The sequence below is a fragment of the Akebia trifoliata genome, chromosome 3 (assembly GCF_017979445.1).
Source record: "Akebia trifoliata isolate Shusen 1 chromosome 3, ASM1797944v1, whole genome shotgun sequence".
Lineage (NCBI taxonomy): Eukaryota > Viridiplantae > Streptophyta > Magnoliopsida > Ranunculales > Lardizabalaceae > Akebia > Akebia trifoliata.
Window position 1 is genome coordinate 52,636,216 of NC_141377.1, and position 20,014 is coordinate 52,656,229.

General features: G+C 35.3%; 1 protein-coding gene across 2 annotated transcripts; it reads left to right on the forward strand.

Moving 5' to 3' along the window:
• Positions 1-4,871: 4,871 nt before the first annotated feature.
• LOC147407898 (histone-lysine N-methyltransferase ATXR6-like) lies at positions 4,872-16,249 on the forward strand. Of its 2 annotated transcripts, none has more exons than XM_086436675.1 (6): positions 4,872-5,219; positions 5,318-5,398; positions 5,493-5,716; positions 14,780-14,880; positions 15,118-15,330; positions 15,635-16,249. In XM_086436675.1, exons 1-6 carry the CDS (start codon positions 4,952-4,954, stop codon positions 15,795-15,797), a joined length of 1,050 nt encoding a protein of 349 aa, XP_086292801.1. In that variant the 5' UTR covers positions 4,872-4,951; the 3' UTR covers positions 15,798-16,249. The 2 variants fall into 2 exon arrangements, with proteins under 2 accessions (XP_086292801.1, XP_086292802.1); XM_086436676.1 differs by having other exon boundaries at positions 4,876-5,219; positions 15,638-16,214.
• Positions 16,250-20,014: the final 3,765 nt, after the last annotated feature.

Consider the following 20,014-nt stretch of genomic DNA (forward strand, 5'->3'; position numbering starts at 1 on the left):
CCTCCTCGCAACGCAAATTGTTTCGGACCCGTGAATTATGGTAATTGTATATGCAAAAAACTTGCACTTTCTGTGATGGTGACTTGAAATCTTGGTCGTGCTCTTAGGTGTGTCTGCAGCCATGATTTAAAATCTCATTTTAATTTGGAGTTTTAGATTTATTTTTTTTAAATCAAAATGTTGTCGAAGCATTATCAAAACATTGCTGAAACATTCAATACATTAAATTAGTATTTAAAAAATTTGAAGACGAGGTCAATGGGAGTGTCATTAGTTTAAAATTACAGGGTATCTCAAGCATTTATTCAAACATGAGAACTTTCTCTATAATAATAATAAAAAAGCCTTCCAGAGGGGACTGAAGTCAATATTTTCTCAACACATAAGGACTTTCTCACCAAGTCTTCTAGTGGAGATTGCAGTCAAGGGCATTTCATCCCCTCCTCGGAAGTATCTTTACTTTTTCAAGAAAAAGAAGAACAAAGAAAGAATAATAAGAAGAAGAATATGAAAAAGGAAGAAGTAGAAAGAGTAGAAGTACGTGCAACAAAAATCCGATGATCTTGCCACAGGTTTCTCTCTCTCTCTCTTCTTCGTTTTCTTCTCTTTGGGATCTCTTGGACTCTCACTCAAGGAAAAAATATTGAAACTATCGAATATTTTGATTTCCCCGTAGTTCCGTCTTGGAATGTTGAAAATTAAAATGTTTCAATCGAAACATTCCAAAACGAAAAAACAAAAATTTGAACCATACCTACAGATTGCAATAAAACCTCTTTGATTCCCAAGTCAGGTAAAAATAAAAATAACAGAGTAACAATGTAATGTGTGAAAAAAAAAAAAAAAAACATACCCTATGGTGTCTTTATCCCTTTATTAATATATAAGTGAAACCCAGGATCTCGCTTAATCAAGTTATTAATTTTATCCTTATCCTTTTTAATAAGTGGACATTGATTAATAATGTTTATAATTAAAATCCTTCTCTCATTCATTTATTCATTCTTTTTGTGATATATATATATATTTTTTAATCAAGATTCTCACAATTTTTGACTTTGTCAAATCCTTAATTTTTAGGGATTTTGACTGACTGAATCGCCACCATGTGTCATTGACCCAATATCACCATAACCAATCAAGATCTAAACCCATGGTTGGATTGTAACCAAGACATCGAGTTTACCTGAATACTCAAAATCAGATTTTCATGGCTAACCCAGATCCATAGGTGCCACGTGACTCCCCTTGGTACATTACAAGAATTATCCTGTTTAGGTTAATGTGTTGATCTTAAGGAATTTAATAGAATGCATGGGAGATATAATAGAATGTGGGATGAACACCAAGAGTTGACTTAGATGTAAAACTATTGACAAGGGTTTGCTCCATCTGGTTATATGTTCGAAATTGGGTAACCTCCCGACTTGTATTTGATGTATGTTAGAAAACTTTTGTGGGGTCATCCTGTGATATCAAGAAAAATAAAATGTGCAACAATATTTGCTAGGTCGTTAGGGTCTTCAAACCTGCTCTAACTTATCGTCCAATGGTAGTACTTAACCATTAGTGCATGCTTCCTTCATTTCTTGTTGTGGCATGACTATCAGTTGATGTTTTGGTTGAAGTGCTTTGATGATGGTTGGTCCATCCACGATGCCACTGTTATCGATAGAAGAGTGATGTATTGAGATTATCTCTCAATAGAATCTAGCTTTGATACCGCGATGAAGAAAGGATTGTTTCATAATTTGATATATTAATTTCAATAACATGTTGGAAAAATAAAATGGTGATTGTGTCCACTTTAACCAAACGATACCACTAAATGATCTAATCCCAAATTTTAAATGATTAATCAAATTCAACAACATGATTTGGAGTATCATGCATCATAATGTGATACCTTGAATCTATGCACAAATAGAAGGGTGATTTTGAAACATCCCTCCCCATTTTGGGGAATATTTGAGATACACATATTTTCAGACTCATGACATAATCATTGATCTTGGTTTACTGTTGAAGATTGACTTAAACTGACTTAAGTGCCCTTGTCTTCAACTTAAAAAATAAAATAGAATTCTTCTCCTAAATCTTAGTCATTTTCAAGCTCTTCAGCCAACCCCTAGCATGTTTTAACCTATTTTACCATGTATTCAATCCATCATCTTATGCATCTTGTCCAAAATCCTCAATATTTATACCCGATAACGGCTGTGGACACGGGATTTCGAATATTCTTCAAACATCCCTCCACTTGGGGTGTTTTGGAGTCGCCACCATTCAAATTGGTAAAGGGGTGTGAATGGTCACCCGGATTTGTATTTTTGAAAAATCATGTCATTTTGTCATTTTTTGTTGACTCTCGTAAGATAAGGTGTATGGTCCAACCTTGATTCAAGGTAAGGGGGTCCATTTATGGAGTAGGGAAGGTGTTAGGCACCCTACTCCACCCACCATAGGTGGTAACCTCGGATTCAGTTTTTTTTGAAATAAAAAGAAAATAAAATGAAAGAAAATCGATGATGTGTGCCCTCAAGTGTGAGGGGTTTTCGATGTAGGTTTCAATCATTAAGGGCACCCTTATGAAGAAGGGGCCCTTTGGTGATTTAACCCATGAGGTGTGTGCAAGTGTGTAGGAAAGGGGAAAGTAGAAGAAGGGATGTGGAGGGGGTGTTCCTTTTGTTGAACCCACCTTGTTCCAATCTTGATCTTCAAGTATGTCTTCCCTTGAGTTGACTTGGACTTGCTTCTTTGATTTGCTTGAGAGAAGGTTGAGATTTGAGAGTGAGGTGTTGAGAGTAGAGTGTTGAGATGAGATGAGAGAAGGTTGAGTGTAGTGAAGAGTAAAGTAAAGAGTTGTAGTGTTTTGAGGATTTTTTTTCTCAAATTTTCATTAGGTGTTGTAAGAGGAGAATGGAGGGGTTTTTATAGAGGTTGTGGGGTATTTTAAGGGTATAATGGGGTGAAGGATGAGAATAAAGGATAATGGCATGGATTTGAAAGAAGAGGGGTATGAAATTTGAGGGAGAAATAAGGGTAGTTTTGTAATGAGGGAAATGGGTTGTGTTTTAACCCAAATGGTTTGGATCTTACCCAAATCCATTTGGGTAGAGTGTTTGGTGAGGTGAGATGAGTGATGGTTGATGGGAGGAGTGGTGGTGTAAGGGAGTTGTTTGGAGAAGGAGTGTTGAGATGGTTGAAGAAGTATGGTGTTTGATTTGAAGAGATGAGTGGTGATTGGTTTGATTTTGAGATGTTTGAAGGGATGATGACATATGGCAAATGGAGAGATGGAGAGATTGGTTGATTGGTGATGGTGGTTAGATGATTAGAGAGAAGAGTATGGGAGGTATGGTTTGAGGTATGGGTTGAGTTGAATTTATGGGAGTTTTTAGGGAAAGTGATGGATAGATATGGGTTGTGTGTGTGGGTGGTTAAAGAATGAGGGATAGGTTAGGGTGTATAGGGTTATGGGTTGAGTTGTGGGTTGTTGATGATGAGAGGATGGGGAATAGATTAGGTTAGGTTAGGGTTATGGGTTGAGTTGTGGGTTGTTGATGATGAGAGGATGGGGCCATAGATTCGGTTGGGTAGGGTTATGGGTTGAGTTGATTAGATGAGGGAGGTGGAAGGAGATGATGACATGTGTCATCTCTTGGTGATTGGTTTGATGAGATTGATAGGTTGGGTTGGGTTTGGGTATTGAATTGGTGATTGGTTTGATGTGATGATGATGGGTTAGATTGAGTTTGGGTAGTGGATTGGGCTTTGGTCTTTAGTAATGGATTGGGTAGGGTTGTGGGCTTGGATAGAATAGTGTTGAGTTGGGTTTATGTTGAATTGGGCTTAAGTTAATTGGGTTTAAGTTGGATTGGGTGTAGGAAAATAGTTTGGGTTGATTTTAAGGATATATGAGAGTGGTGAGGTGTGCGGGTCCATGGGCTACGTAAATGGCCTCGAACATTTATTAATGGAAAATGCAATGGGTTTTGTGTAGGTTTGGGCTTCAGGGCCCATTCCAATTCTCAATTTTTGGGGGCATCTTACGTCGAGGGCCCGCTCAAATTCGGGTGTCTACAACGGCGTCCTTTATTTACTTTTTTCAAAAATCCTATCGAATTCTTAAGATTTGAAGGTTGATGGCAACAAACTCCCATGGTTGAAGACATGGGTAAATTTGTTTTTTACTCTCGAGGTTGAAGATGCTAAATTTTGAGAAGAAAACCCTAGATATCGACATCTCACAGAGTTTTGCTCTTGAAAATTGGACTTATAAAAGTTGATAGCAAGAGTTAAGTACAATTTTAATATTTTGTTACTTATGAGAATCCACCCTGAAGTTTCAAAGAACTCAAATTCTAACAATGACCAATCATTTATTTTCTTATATTAAGTTTCAAGGTGAATTATAAACTCTCATGTAACAAGAAGTTGTAACTTATCTAAGTGCCAGTTAACTTAGTTGGTAAAGTCTTGGGATGATAATACCATAGACCTGGATTCAATTCTCACCAACATCGAGTCACCAAACTCATTAAAAACAAGCTTACCAATAAAAAAGAAGAAGTTATAATTCACACCTTATTGTAATAGAGTTATAGTTCCTTAAAAAATTGAGAGTTATGAAGAGTCGAAGATTTAGAACCCTATGAAGTAGACCATTCCAAAATCCAAACGTGTACAGAAATAACAACTTTTATGAATTGCCATCTTTCATCTTCAACTCTATGCTTCCAAACAGACCCTATAAGTTTTTTTTTAAACTAGAGGTTGAAGGTGAGACTATTCAAATTATTTTTCATAATCTATGGGAAAAGGGGATGCCATTAGTTTAAAAACAAAAAAGGTTATCTCACATATTCATCAAAACATAGAGGGGGTATGACTAAATCACCCAAACAAAACCCACAACTCCAGAAGGCCGTGTCTCTCTCGCTCTTTCTCCATGGCTGCTGCAACAATTCCCAAAAGGAGAAGGACCCAAGCCCCTAACACTCTCTCTCCTCTCCAATTAACTGAATCCCACAAAGGCCATGGAGACTACAGTGATGCTTACTGCGAGGAATGTCGGTCTGGCGATGCTGCTGACGAGCTTCTTCTCTGTGACAAATGTGACAAAGGGTTTCATATCTTCTGCCTCAGACCCATCCTCATCTCAGTGCCCAAAGGATCATGGTTTTGCTCATCTTGCACCAACCAAAAAAAGCTCAAAAGTACCACCCATTTTTACTCTTATCATTTCTATGTTTTTGCCATTTGTTTTTCTATCTAATTTCGTTAATGGGTTAATGGGTTTTGGTCTGATTTGTAGAATTTCCTCTAATTCAAACCAAAATCGTCGATTTCTTTCGAATACAAAGGTCTTCAGAGCTGACCCATAAGCCAATTCGGGGTAAGAAACACTGGGCTTGTTTTAGTTTCATTAGATTTTTTGTTTTTGAATGCGTTTGATTGAGGTGTTTTTTTTTTAATAAATTTTTTCGTAGATATCCGTAAGAGGCGAAAGGGCATAATGGTGTTGAAGAAGAAGAAGAGGAAGCTATTGCCATTTAATCCTATTGAGGATCCCAAGAGGAGGTTGGAGCAAATGGCTTCATTGGCGACGGCATTGTCAGCTACCCATACGGAGTTCAGTAATGAACTTAATTACACGCCTGGCATGGCTCCGAGGTCCGCTAACAGGGCGTCCCTCGAGCAGGGAGGAATGCAGGTAAAACAAACAAACAAACATAATAATTATTTCCATACCAATTAATCAGAAATAAGAATTCTAGAAATGAAAGTCTATTGATTTTGTTGAATCATTATTACAATGAACCTAGATAGATCTAATCTAATTTAATCCCAATCTTAAAAATGATTTGGTATACTACAATATGCCTTATTATAGTACATCATATCTAACTTCTCCAATACAATCTACACTACCACCAATTCACTGGATACCCTGGTAAGGACTAAGGATTGGTGGGTACATGTAGACAGCTAGGAGTCACACTCTACTTGCTCATTGCACAATTTGGCCATTTAATTTCAAGTATATTGAATTCAAATCATAGAATGGTATACATATGCTTGGCTTAACCCTATCAGACCTAATTGTTGGTTGGTGAGTCCCATGTCTAGTAAAGTTGTATTTTTTTGCATAAAAAATAATTTAGTAATTTTTATTTTTTTTAAATAAAAAAAATTATGATTTTTTTGCATTTTTCCATCAACCAAGCACTTGCAAAACTTTGTAAGGATTATTTGGAGTTACTATCAAGCCCTCACAAAGCAAAGCGTAGTAAAACATTGTAATTGCTAAATGTCATAATTTCAAAACTTTGTATTTTATGTTATGGAAGTGCCAACTTATCTAAGTGATAAGACGTGTAGAGTGTTGTTCGTGTAGAGCGTTGTTTCCACGTCTTAGGTTCAAACTCCCTTGAACCCAACTTCATTTGCTAACCACTAACCCTATATCTATTCCCCCCAAAAAAACTTTGTATTTTATAGTGTACCAAGCAAAAGCCTTTAATTGATGAAATTGATGTCAAATAGTTTTTGGGAAACACATCCTCGTAAGCCAAGCCTAGTTCTCTCAATCATGGCTTTGGATTGGAACCTAGATGATGACTTTGTCGCCATGAAGGTTGATGGGCTTGGAGGAAAATAAGGTTGACTCCACTCACATATCAATTTGTAACTTGCACAGTTGGAAGCCACCAACGCTATCCCACGAAATTTGCTCATGTAGACTGCTCGTTCTTGGTGCGCTTGTTTAGAGGGTGTCAAGTCTCAAAATCCTTACACGCATTCCCATGATTAAGTGTTAGAATTTTGAGGTGTGAGATATTTCTTACATGATAATAGATACATTTTTTTTTTTTTTTGATCGGTAAAGATAAATTTATTGATATAATAGATACATATAATATTACACTTTTTAACAATGATACCATATAGTGCAACATAAGCATAATTAAATATGATACATAAACAAAAAAAATAGTTGTAACTCACAACTCTCCTTATTTATATATAATAGGAAGAAATTTTGGCACATACTTGAAAAAATATACTAACCAACTCAACATAAACCAATTTACTCTATCTATTGACGCTTGCAACATGCAAACTTACCGATCTCGAAACCACAACAATCCTAAATCGAATCATTGATCGTTGGAACTTCTTCAAACTGAGATAATCGGTAGGGTGAGTAACAAGAGAGTTACCCAATAGGAAACACACATTTCTAAATCATGGTCGTAATATGTAGATTAATCATACAAACTTATTTCTAAAGAATGCAAATTTCTTAAAACAATAAACAAATCCAAAAAACTCTAAAACAACTATAAAATAAAGCAGATTAAAATTCTCACGTAAACCTGAAAACGGGACATGCATAATCTCATAATACAATACATAACGACAAAGTAGTATAATAGAGAATTGAGGGTCATTAAAATGTGAACATCTTAGTCAAGATATGATTGATTCAATACTTGGAACCCCATTGTTGATTCTTGATTCTATGGTCAACTTCTACCATACTTGGGTGACTAATTTCTCGGTTCATGTTAGCAGTTGACCAAGGCCTTAAGAAACGGGCTAATTAAGTTGGTCATTCTTTCCTGACTAATATAGACTATTAACGATCATTGACTTGTCATCATCGTTTATGTCAATTTGGTGTGCATACGATCTTCAATAAAACTCTATCATTTATATACATCTTGTTCTCTATTAAAGATACGAAGGAATTTTTCGGATCTCTAGTATGATGTTGCGTTCTTATGCATCACACTACATAATAAACCAAACATTGCAACTGTTATCCTAGAATAATGTGTCGCTTTAGAAGTGACACAACAAGTTATTCTTTATAAGCATTCACAATCTTTTTTATAGATCACTAAATAATATATAAGTAAAAATTCTCTTTTTTGAAATATATGAAACTTTATTCTCTTTTTTCTTTCCAAATCATGAAACTTTCTCTTTTTCAAAACATGAAACAAAAAATAACAGCCAAGTATATGAGCCGAATACCCAATCTATCACTCAACATAAATACATACTCTTTTATTTTATCTTCATTTATTTTCTTTTTGTGTCTTACACATCAATCGGTCGAAGCATTTTCCTATTTTCCCTCTCCATGTCTTACATGATCCTCAAATCGAAGCATGTCTCATATCTCTCTTTTGTGATTTACATGGCGTACCTCAAAGCATTTTACTACTGGGTATTCACTCCACATGCACACTCAACTAAGAATCACGTTCTCAATACCATGAAACAAGTGATCACAGCTCCAGTGTGACTTTGATATAAAAGAACCAAAATCTCTTTTAAAGATCATTTTTTCCATCAATCCAAAACTTGAAATTTTCTTTTTCAAAATTAAGAGAACCATTTTTGAAATCACAGTGAAATTTTCGAACATCAAATATCCAATTTTTCATAAAAGAATTCTCCTCCCCAATTAATTGAAATTGTAGAAAAACTTGTTTTAGTTATCAATATTTTTCCTTATGAAATTCTTCCAAAAATCCTTTTTTTCCCACTATAATATTTCTACTTCTAAACTAAATGATTAATCATAGACTATCCTTGATCTCAAAACAATGCTCTATTATTTCAATTAAAACATTTTATTGGATTGTTTTGGTGCCATTAGACAAAATCTCGTATAACATAAATATAACATCGATATACCAAAATTCTCAACCAACATGCATGAGTTTTGGCAAAATACATACATTAAATGTAAATTTCAAAATGATTCATTTACTTTGAAACAAAAATATTTTTTAAAACAAATCTACGACTACAATTAAGAAATTGGAAATTTTGTACCTCTTTGAATTCAATTCTTAGCTTCTAAACTCGATGTCTTGAATCTTTATTCAACTAGTCTTACTTTTGATTCACTTTCTAATAAGATCAAAACCTAAATTAAAAGTCAAGAGACAAACAATGTTTTTAGATTCGACTTCTCTCAGTAGGTTTAACATAAAATAGATAAGATTTAGCACATATATATATATAAAATAAAACACAACATTGGGTCCCACCCCCCACCCCTTTATTTTATACCCCCACATAATTAGAAACCGAGATTTAAACTCGCCACGGATATCAAGGATAAGAAGATTAAACAAATTTCGATCTCCTACCCATCTCATCTCTCTCACATGACTCTCCTTTCTCCTACTTTTGTCACAACTCTCCCAATTTATTTGGAATAGAGCATTCTAGGAATCTTTTCTCGATTTTCCATATTTGTTATTAACTTGGATCAAAGATTGATGAAATTTGTAACTTAAATATTTGATGTTTTTAGGTCATTCATTTGTTCAGTGCCGTAAGCACGGGCATTCACTAGTATAAGTTTCATAATGGATCAAAGAGATTATTCTCACAGAAAATAAGCTCATTCTGAAACTTCTAACCCTAGTATACAAGTTGAAGAATCGTGGACCGTCAATCCACTTTTGATGGGGTTAGAAGTTTCATAATAGGCTGATTTTTTGTGAGGATGGTCTCCTCACCATAGAGATCATCCTCACAAAAAATCAGTCCATTCCAAAACTTCTAACCCATATAGGGCTAAACATGTTGGCAAAATGTTTGGCCCTTGAACGGTCCCCATATATATATGCTAGAGTTCACCTGTGCCTATGGCACATGCATCTTTTTTGGCGTTAATGGGGAGTAAAAGTGGAAAAAATAAAGTTGAAGGGGTATTATTAAAAAAAATTGTGGTTAAAGGGGTAAAAAATGAAAAATAATAAAGTGGGTTAAAGAGGAACTATAATATAGTTAGAGGGGGTGAAGAGGAAGGAATAAAGTGGACCCCACAAAAGGATGGGACGTTTGTCCACTCACAAAATTGTTGTTGAGGGGATATTTATCCCTTCCTAAACAGAAAATTGTAGCAACTTGGTTGTGGTTTATTATATAGATATATGTAGGTATATATATTCTTTTAAAATATCTTTTTTGGGTCAACTAACTTAAACCTTCAAATCGGGCTCACACAAAGTCATGTTTGCGACTATTCCAAATTTAGTGACGAGACCTAATTGACCTAAAAACTCTTTTATCAGAACTTTGATAAATAAAATACAAATTCCATTATATTTATTTCTTGAGATATGTAATAAATTTTAAGGGCATTACAGAGTGTCAGGGTGTTGTTTTGCTATTGCCTGCCCTAAGGAAAGTGCCTCAACTAACTTGCTTTCTTTGTCAGTGACAGAGTATTAGCTCATCCAAGGCTTGATCCCCAAACAAAGGGATCATCATCAAGACGTGGACGTCTTCTAGGGTAAGTCTTGCCTCCTCCATGAAAAAAAGGAAAGAGTGGGTCCTTCGTCACCACCTTCTGATTCGTTCTTGAACCATTATCTAGCTGGCAATGGGTCGGATTTTACCCGATAGCTGATTTGGTCTGATCCAAAAAAATAGGATTCGGATCTACAATTTAGATTTTTGAATCGGATTTGGATTGCATTTTACAGATTTGATTAAATTTTGGATCGGTTTGGATTTACCTTGATCTAATCCGATAAAAATCTCAACCGGTTTCTCAATCCAACGATTGAGATATAAAAACTAAAAAAATCAATTTAGGGTTCCTTTTCTCTTTATGCAGTGAGATGAAGAGTTTTAAGTTCTCTCTCTCTTTTTCTTCCTTTCTCATTTTTTTCTATTTTCCTGTGTAGTTTAATTAATCTATCACACTTGATTTCTAGGGTTTCTGACACTATTGTATTATTTGAATCCTCAACGACAAATGGAAATCGCAACCGCTTTGGATTTGAATCCAACCTCCATGACATCGACAACTCCCAACGATTAAATCGGCTCAAATACCTCTTTCTCTCTCGTTTCTCTTTGAGGCTCCTCCACCCTCCTATCTATTTCTCCCCTTCACGTCCTCTCTTTGGACGCCTCCCTCCCAACTCCCCAAACTCCCACTGCAAGCCCCTCCCATTTTTTTATTTTTCTTTAGCCCCCTCTCCCATTCTCTATTACATCACCCCTCCCTTTTTCTATTTAAAACACCACTATCCATCTATATGTGAAACCCATCCAAACCCTTTTCCATCATTTCTCTGTGTGGAAATTTAGGGTTTTATGGATTTGGGGAAGAAAAATTGATTTCTCCTGGTGGTTGGATCGAATCGGTTTTGGATTGATTGAATTTTTAATCAGATTGGATCTAGATCAAGGGACAAAAATTTTGGATTGGTAGCGGGTTGGTGCTAATCTGATACCAAATTGATCCATTGCCAGGCTTAGTTTAGGCCAGTGCCTTGTGTGGTTGTGCCCCAGTAACCCGTTGGGTGACTCTTGCTTAATCAAAATCATGACAAAGGGTCCTTAACAACTATCTTTGGGTGACTCCTGCTCAACGACATCACGCCAAAGGGTCCCCATGAACAACCTTTGGGTAACCCCTGCTTAATGGCATCACGCTAAAGGGTCCTAAACACCGATCTTTTGGGTGATGCCTACTTAATGGCACCACACCAAAGGGGTTTCCAACAACAATCTTTGGGTAACTCCTGCCCAATGGCATTGCGCCAGGGAGTCACACATCGGAGCTAGCCTCTGCATCATCCAAAGATTACCCCTTGCCTTATGGCGTCACAATGATCCCAGAGTATCCTAGTTATGCAGAATTGTCTTAACATCCAGTTAGGCAAGACAAGAAACTTCATTCCCCATATGCAGGGGGTTAACGTTGATATGTGTTTTGTGCATGCACCATCACAAATCTCGATGACACTAGCTAAGCCTTCTGGATATCGACGTGGCACCTTGCCCAGGCACCAGTAGACCTTGAAGTACTGAGTTGATGTCTCGATCAACTACTGCGTCAGATACGTGCTAATACCACCTCACTGGAGCGTCAGCATAGCGCCTATGCTTATGGCGAGGACTCGGTTTGCGTACGACGTCTATGGTATCAGAGCAAAGGACTTAGATTAATCCATGGAGGGGAGCATTATGAGACCATGGATTGGTGGGCTTTCTGAGAAATATTCAAGGGTGGCAAGTAGCCTGGTAAGGTTTTGACTTCGTACTGAGCGAGTTTGAATTGCGTCAACATTACTGATAGCAATGCCAACAAAGTCCTAAGTTGACTTAGGTCAATCCTAGATTGATCGTTCTGTTGATGCAAAATAGACATCAGAGAGAAGAACTAAAATCAAACTAAGACAGTGGCATATCTTACCTACCCACTTGCTACCTCGGATAACACTCATTTGTTTGGGACAAAGGTGGAAGAGAAAGATCCCATTATGAATATAAGTTTGGTCCCTTGACATGGGACATAAATAGAAGCCTCTACCTGCTCTCTCTCTCTCTCTCTCTCTCTCTAACCATCTTGGTCTTCCATTCCTTCACCTGGTTCAAGTCCTATCACTTCTACCAATCTTTTCCTTGACCCAAACAATGACCGCCAAGATACGTGGCTAGTTTAAGTGGACACCGGATCCTTGTCATCCCATGCTCAACACACGCGTAGAAAACCTTACCCTATTTTTTGCCTCATGGTGAATTGGTTTGATTACCAAATATTTGCATGCTTGGAATTTAAAACACCGACAAAAAAGAATACATACAATGTTTTATTTAAAAAGAAAATTTCTATTAAAAAAGATACTGCTCATAATTTATGATAAACGCTAACTAGTATCATGCAATAAGGACGGAATCAAAATCAAAAGGGTTGCAATAGAGTCCATGTCTGACATGGATGATTCACCATTTTAGAGGAGTTCATGCAATAGATAAGAATGCTCTATTGAATGAATAGGAATGATTAACAAGCATAATCGACCTGAAAACAACCCTTTTCTCTATTTATTTTTTCTCCCTTTAATCAGTGTTCGACTATTTATCTTCTGATATTTTCTTCTCTTTTTTTTTGGAAAGTGGATTAGTGGTTAGTATTGTAGTATTGGAAATAATCTAGTTACTAGTTTAGTCCTAATTGTTTTTAGTAATAGCTTATAGTTTTATATTTCTTATATGTAAGGGCAATTTTGTCTTTTGACTCTTTTATTAATATAAATTCTGTCAAGCTCACATTGAGACTTAATAATTATTTTTCCATAATTCTTCCTGATATCAGAGTCTTAAAATATCCATCGACCAAGCATCTTCCCTCTTCTCCTCTCTTTTATCTCATAAAATCTCCAGAACTTAATAACCTAGCAAGAACTTCGTAGGAGGTCTCCCCTTCGGGGGTTTCTTTTGTGTGTTTATCCATGATTCTTTAATCGCGGGTTGCGATAAGGATTGATCACACGCTACGATAAAGTTTATGCGTTGTGTTTCTACTCTATGATAGGGTCTTTGCTTTGAAATAGGTTGTTCATTGTTATCCCTAGCCTGCGTTAGGGTTCTCTCTGTCAGAATTGGACTTTTTGGTTTTTGCGACAGTAACTGGAGGCTGATTTGTGGCATGCGACAACAACTTCATCTCTTCTGGGGCCTACGATTGCAATTGGTGTATGCTTTGTGGACTACGACAGCAGCGACTGCTGTGTTGGTGACATACGACAGCAATAGAGGGTGCTTTGGGGGCCTGCAATAGCAGCTATTGCTGTGTTGGTGACATACGACAGCAACAAAGGGTGCTTTGGGGGCCTACAACAGCAGCTACTGCTGTGTTGGTGATCTGTGATTTTTTTTGTGGTTGTTTGGTGACCTACGACTATAAGAGAAGGTTTTTTGGGGGCCTACAACAACAGCTAAGACACTGGGATGCATGGTTGTCTTCCTACTTTGTCCCCTATGGATAATCATCGGCTTCATGCTGACTATGGTGATCTTTTATCGAATCCCTCTTCTTATCAGAAACTTATAGGTCATCGGATTTATCTGACTAACACTAGATCGGACTTGTCATTTGCAAACAGTGTGGTCAGTCAGTTCATGCATACTCCGTATACTTCTCATCTTGATGTCGTTTATCACATTCTTCACTACTTGAAGTCGCGTCCTGGTTTTGGGCTTTTCTACTCTTTCACTGTTCAGCCGCATTTGTCTTATTTTACATATGTTAATTATGTTGGTTCTCTCACAGATAGAAGATTTACCTTTGGTTTCTGTACTTTTTATGGTGATAATCTTATTTCGTGGAAAAGTAAGAATCAGAATGTGGTTTCTCTTTCTTCTGCTGAAACTGAGTATCGTGCTATGGCCCTTGGCACATGTGAACTAATTTGACTTCGATCTTTGTTGACAAAGTTGAGATTTCCTGTTTTTGGTTCTTTTATTTTGTTCTGTTAATGAAAGAACTAAACATATTGAGGTTGATATTCACTTTTTCAGGGAGAAAATTTTGATCTAGTGATCTTCAGATAATCTTCGTACCTTCTTCAGATCAACGTGCCGACATGCTTACGAAGTCTGTTGGTCCCTCTATCATTAATTCTCATCTTGACATGCTGGATTTAGTTGATATATTTGCCCCAGCTTGAGGGGGAGTAGTAGAAATAATCTAGTTACTATTTTAGTCCTAATTGTTTTTAGTAATAGCTTATAGTTTTATATTTCTTTCATGTAAGGGCTATTTTGTCTTTTGATTCTTTTATTAATCTAAATTATGTCAAGTTCTCTCATTGAGACTTGACAATTTCTTTTCCATAATTCTTCTGTTAGGAATTAGTAGGTGAAGGTGGGTTTTGAACCCAAGTCATGATATCAACATTCGTAGACTAACCAGTAAGAAATGTTTTGAATAATTGTACTTCAGGTTTTATCCAGAGAAGACACAGAAACCTTGAACCTGTGCAAGAACATGATGGAAAGAGGAGAATGGCCTCCCCTATTGGTTGTTTTTGATTCACGAGAAGGGTGAGACCATTTCCTAAACATTGGGTTTTTTTTCTTCTTTAATTCATCCATCATCATCGTCATCAAAGCCAAATCCCAAGGATTTGGGGTTGGCTAACTAATCACGTTCCTCCATTCCACTATGTCCAAAGCCATGTCTTCTGTTATCGAAAGTGTGTATATGGCTTTCTTCATTCTATGATGATTGTATGTTATCTTGGAATTTGGGTTTTAGTAAACTTAAATTGATGAAAACAGGTTCACTGTAGTGGCAGACAAATTCATAAAGGATTTAACAATAATAACAGAGTATACTGGCGTTGTTGATTACTTGAAGAATCGTGAACATGATGATGGTGATAGCATGATGACTCTGATTTCTGCCACTAATCCTTCTCAAAGCCTTGTTATCTGTCCTGATAGACGTGCAAATATTGCCCGCTTCATCAATGGCATCAACAATCACACCCTGTAAGCTCTCTTTCACATTCTAAATCACATATTGCTTCATTACATAGTGCCTTCTAAAATCTTTACTATGAAATATTGGACCTTATCGGATGATCTACCAATATATATAAATATATCCTCGACTGTTACATTCTTCATAGTTATACAAGAATTTTACGAGCTCAAATACTTAGCAAAGATACATGTATTTTAGCATAATGGAACTCATTAGAACGGAATAATATTTTTGCCTTTGAGAAGTAACAAGAAAGTTTAATGTAATTTGTTTCATTGCATTTTGGACCGAATCCATGATTATATAAAGCAGGGATGGAAAGAAGAAGCAGAATCTGAAATGTGTGAGATACGACGTCAATGGTGAATGTCGGGTTTTACTGATCGCAAGCAGAGACATATCAAAGGGTGAGAGGTTGTATTACGATTACAACGGACTTGAACACGAATACCCAACCCATCACTTTGTCTGATCCTCTCTTCCTTATTTCCCATCCAAAGTCATGGAAAAAGTAAAAGACTTTGGATAAATTGTTCTTAACCCATTTTTCCTTGCATCCTCGGTCTGATCAAGTTGGCTTCAACTTCAAATCTACAAGAACAACAATTTTCCAAAAGGAAAAGAGAAAATGTAAGGGTAATTATCGTTTAGATGTCTTAATTTTGTACTTCGAATCTTGGGGAGAAGGATTCGATGATGTCGTAATTCTCTAGTACTTTCTGAATACGATCGAACTTTGATGGTTGAGCAATCTTTAACCAGGCCACTGTAATTGTAAGCAGATCTGTGGTTGAAACATCTCTTGAAATAAATTATTTCTAACATGATTTGCAGTACAAGCTTGAGCAATATTTGCACCCAATTTAGGGCTTGTCAATCTGATCTGGATTCGGTCGATTGTATTTGATTAGCTAAAAATTGGATTGGGTCTAGTTTCTATCTGATAAATTATTTGTAACATATTCGTGTATATAAGATGAGAGAGTAGTTGTAGGATGGGTGATTTCATGGGAAGTCTTCGTGTTGCACCCTCCCTCTTTTGGTTCCAAAAAGTAGATGTACATCGTATCGTATTAAAATGTCATTTTGATGTAATGTTTTCTTCAAGTGAAGATCAATATTATATTTACCAAAATATTTCATATAATTCAATAAAGGGAAAATTACTTAAACGTCTCTCACGGAGGAACTTTTTTCTAAATAGTCTTTAATTCTCTTAATAGTCCATTTAATAAAACTTTTCTTTCTAATCAGTCCTTGAATTTCATTTCTCATGATTGAAATGTCGAATGTGCCCTAATCATTCGAACTCGTTATTTTCATTCAAAAAATTGGATTTTAGGCATCCCAATCAAGTTTAGGAGATTTCCTTCTGACATTAAGGTTTGAGAAAGAAGAATAAATCATTTTCAAGTATTTTGAAGAGGTATGTAGAAAATTATGATTTTTTTTTTTTGCTTCGTCTTTTTATGAAAATCGATCAAAGATGGTTCTTTTGATTTGAAATCATTTTGACTATGTCAAGTTTTTAATCGATCTTTTCATGTATTTTAATTGGAAAATCTCAACAACAAAAAAATCAAAAAATGAGTGGGTTTTATAGTGTTGATTTCAACAATTTTAAAATTTGTTGAGATCAACAATAAAAATTGTCGAACTCAACAATAAAAATGGTGACCCTAACAATAAATAAAACATGGTGAGATCGACAATAAAAGTGGTGAACTTGACAATAACGAGGGACCATTAAGGGAAAAAAAAAAGTTTACTAAACAGACTATCAAGCTACTGCCCAGAATTCAAGGACTATTAAGAAAGAAAATCCTCTGTCAGGGATCTTTAAGTAATTTTTCCTTCAATAAATACCAAAACAGTGAATGTTTCAAGGCCAATTAAGGTTGTCAACGGATGCTTATCAGTTCGAATACAATAATATCTGAATCAAAATCCAAAATTTTTATCCGATATTCGAATTCAAATCCAATTATCTTATTGGATATCAGATAATATCCGATTAGAATTCGAATAATTTGTATATTTTAAAAAAACACAATTTTTCCTTATCCAATTTGATTTTTTATTATTAAAAAATCCTATTATATATTATATTATGTATATAATAAATAAATAAATAAAATAATATATATTATATTATTTATATAAAAAATAAATCAAATAAAATAATATATATTATTTCGAATGGGATATTATCGGATTCGAAATGTTAATATCCGAATCCGTATCCAATAAGGATTTGAATATATAAAACTATATGACTTCAAATTCAATATCCAAAATTTTCGGATAATATCCAATTTTTCAAATTTGCATTTTCGACCATCCATTGACACCCCTAGAGCCAATATTTTGCATCTCTATTCACCTACACACTTTGATTTTTTGAACCATGCATCATATTTTTTTCAAAAATAAACTATTTAATATACAATTTGTAGTAAATTAGACATGCCTCTGGGTTTTGGTTAATATTTGAGTTACTCCTCCATTTTCAAACTGATGACCTATCCCTTGACAGTGGTCTCTTGTAAGAGATTATTAGAAAATGACTGAAATACCTTCATATTCAACGTCTTAAAAGAAAAATCATTGACTAATGTTATTAATCTATTCAACCCCTTCTTCAAACTGTTGCCGATGTACTTGATTTTTCTTCACAAACTCATTGCCGTCAACCTCCCAAAAGTCCCTATCATGTTCTCGATATTTGAACTTTGTAGGAGATAGAATCATAAGATTGAAGAAGACGGGTACAAATATTTACTCTAGTTCTAGGGGTTCAAAATGATGAATTTATTTTTGAAAAATCAAGGATTGTTGGCAACAGATCAAATTGAAGGCATTTGAGTCATTTTATGCTAGTCTTTCTTAAAACATCATGGTCAAGACTATGTCATCAGATTCTAAATGCAAATTTTATTCACGAAAAATGCATTAAACGAAGATAAAGTTAATTGAGATGGTTTGAACATATTCAACGAGGGTACATACCAATCTCAATTAGAAAAAATATGCGAGTTGAAGGTCCAAAAAGAACTATAAGAGAAGACCCAAATGAACGTGAATTGAGATAGTAAAAGGGCCATGAACACACTTTGGAATGAAGGAACTAGATTCTCCAGATAAGGCTTTGATGATGATGACGATGACATTTTATCAAATTGAGTTGTTAATAGATTAGATCATGTTTGATCTAGAACTAACAAATCCTCAACCCAATTGAATCAGATTTTGGGTCTGATCCGATCCATTGACATCCTTACCATCATTGTATTTGCTAAAGACTACTAAGTAGCTAGTGGTCGTGATAGTTCTTTCAATTGCAGAGAAGAATTTGGATTTTGTGTCCATGACACCAATGCTAGTAACCCAGCTTATGATTGCATTTCATATGGACCACCCAATGGTTCATGGTGCTAAATATTATAGTGGTCCATTGGGGGCCCACCATCACCACCACTGGACTAGTTAGTTGGGGGCAGCCTATGGACCACCTATCAAATCATGATCAATAGTGTGGTCCATCATGTTGATGGCTCGATGGATACATTAATGTTTAGAGATAAGTTCATGTCAGAATATCTGTTTGAACAGATCCTTCATTAGGATTCTAGTAGGATTGCTAATAATCACTACCAATCAGTACCTATTAATGTTGATATCATTCTGGCTATTTTGGGACTTAAACCCTAGTTTTGCTTTAGAGATCAAAAAAATTCGATTATAATTTGAATTTGAATTTAAAAAAAAAAAAAATCACAAAAATAAGAAGTGTGAGAGACTCTTTTTCTCTCATTTATACATTTTTTTTGTTCATTTTTAAATTTAATACACAAGTGAAACCGCAACCAATTATCCTTGTTCCAGACCTCCTTATTTCATTATCGTACACAATACCGACGTTAACCAAATATGATTTGTTGAAGCCTCTATCACCTTTCGATTACTTCAACGGGCCTACATCTTCATATTTTTGGAAAATGTTTAGAGCTCACAAATGCAAAATATGATCCATCAACCTCAAATTAAAGTCTTACTTTTATTATTGTTAAGTCGATGTCGAAGCTAGGCTCAAAAGATTTTGCTTATATAAAGAGGGACTCACTCCATGATTTTAAGACAAGGTGGGTACTCTATGTAGCTTAGCCATCAAAATTTCTTCACCATCCCATCATATCCATTCGATTTTCTGAATATCCAGACTTGGAACTTTGCAGGAGACCTCACCACATACATCAATGTCACCGTATCATTTGTTGTCTTTTTCTTTCTTCAAAATGGATCCCACTGAGTTGACTCGTCCAAATTATCTGGTGTTGAGCGAGTCATAAATTGGATTAATAGATTTTCAAGAATAATATTCTATGTTATATGTATATATAGATAGATAGCTATTGAATTATTTAAGTAAAAATTTGTAATGAATTTTGCAATTTTATACCTAGGACTTGGGGTTGAATAAGCGAATACTATTCCCTTAATTCCATTTTGTCCAAATTCACATTCTTTGTTATCTTAATTTACATTATTTTAGATCATTTTCTTGCTCTTTTTTAATCTTCTACTTAAATATTTCTCTAACAAAGATGGTAGTTTTCCTTCTTCATTATCTCACATTTATAAATTAACATCCAACAATGAAAAAATACTTTCTTTTTTTTCTTTGAAAGA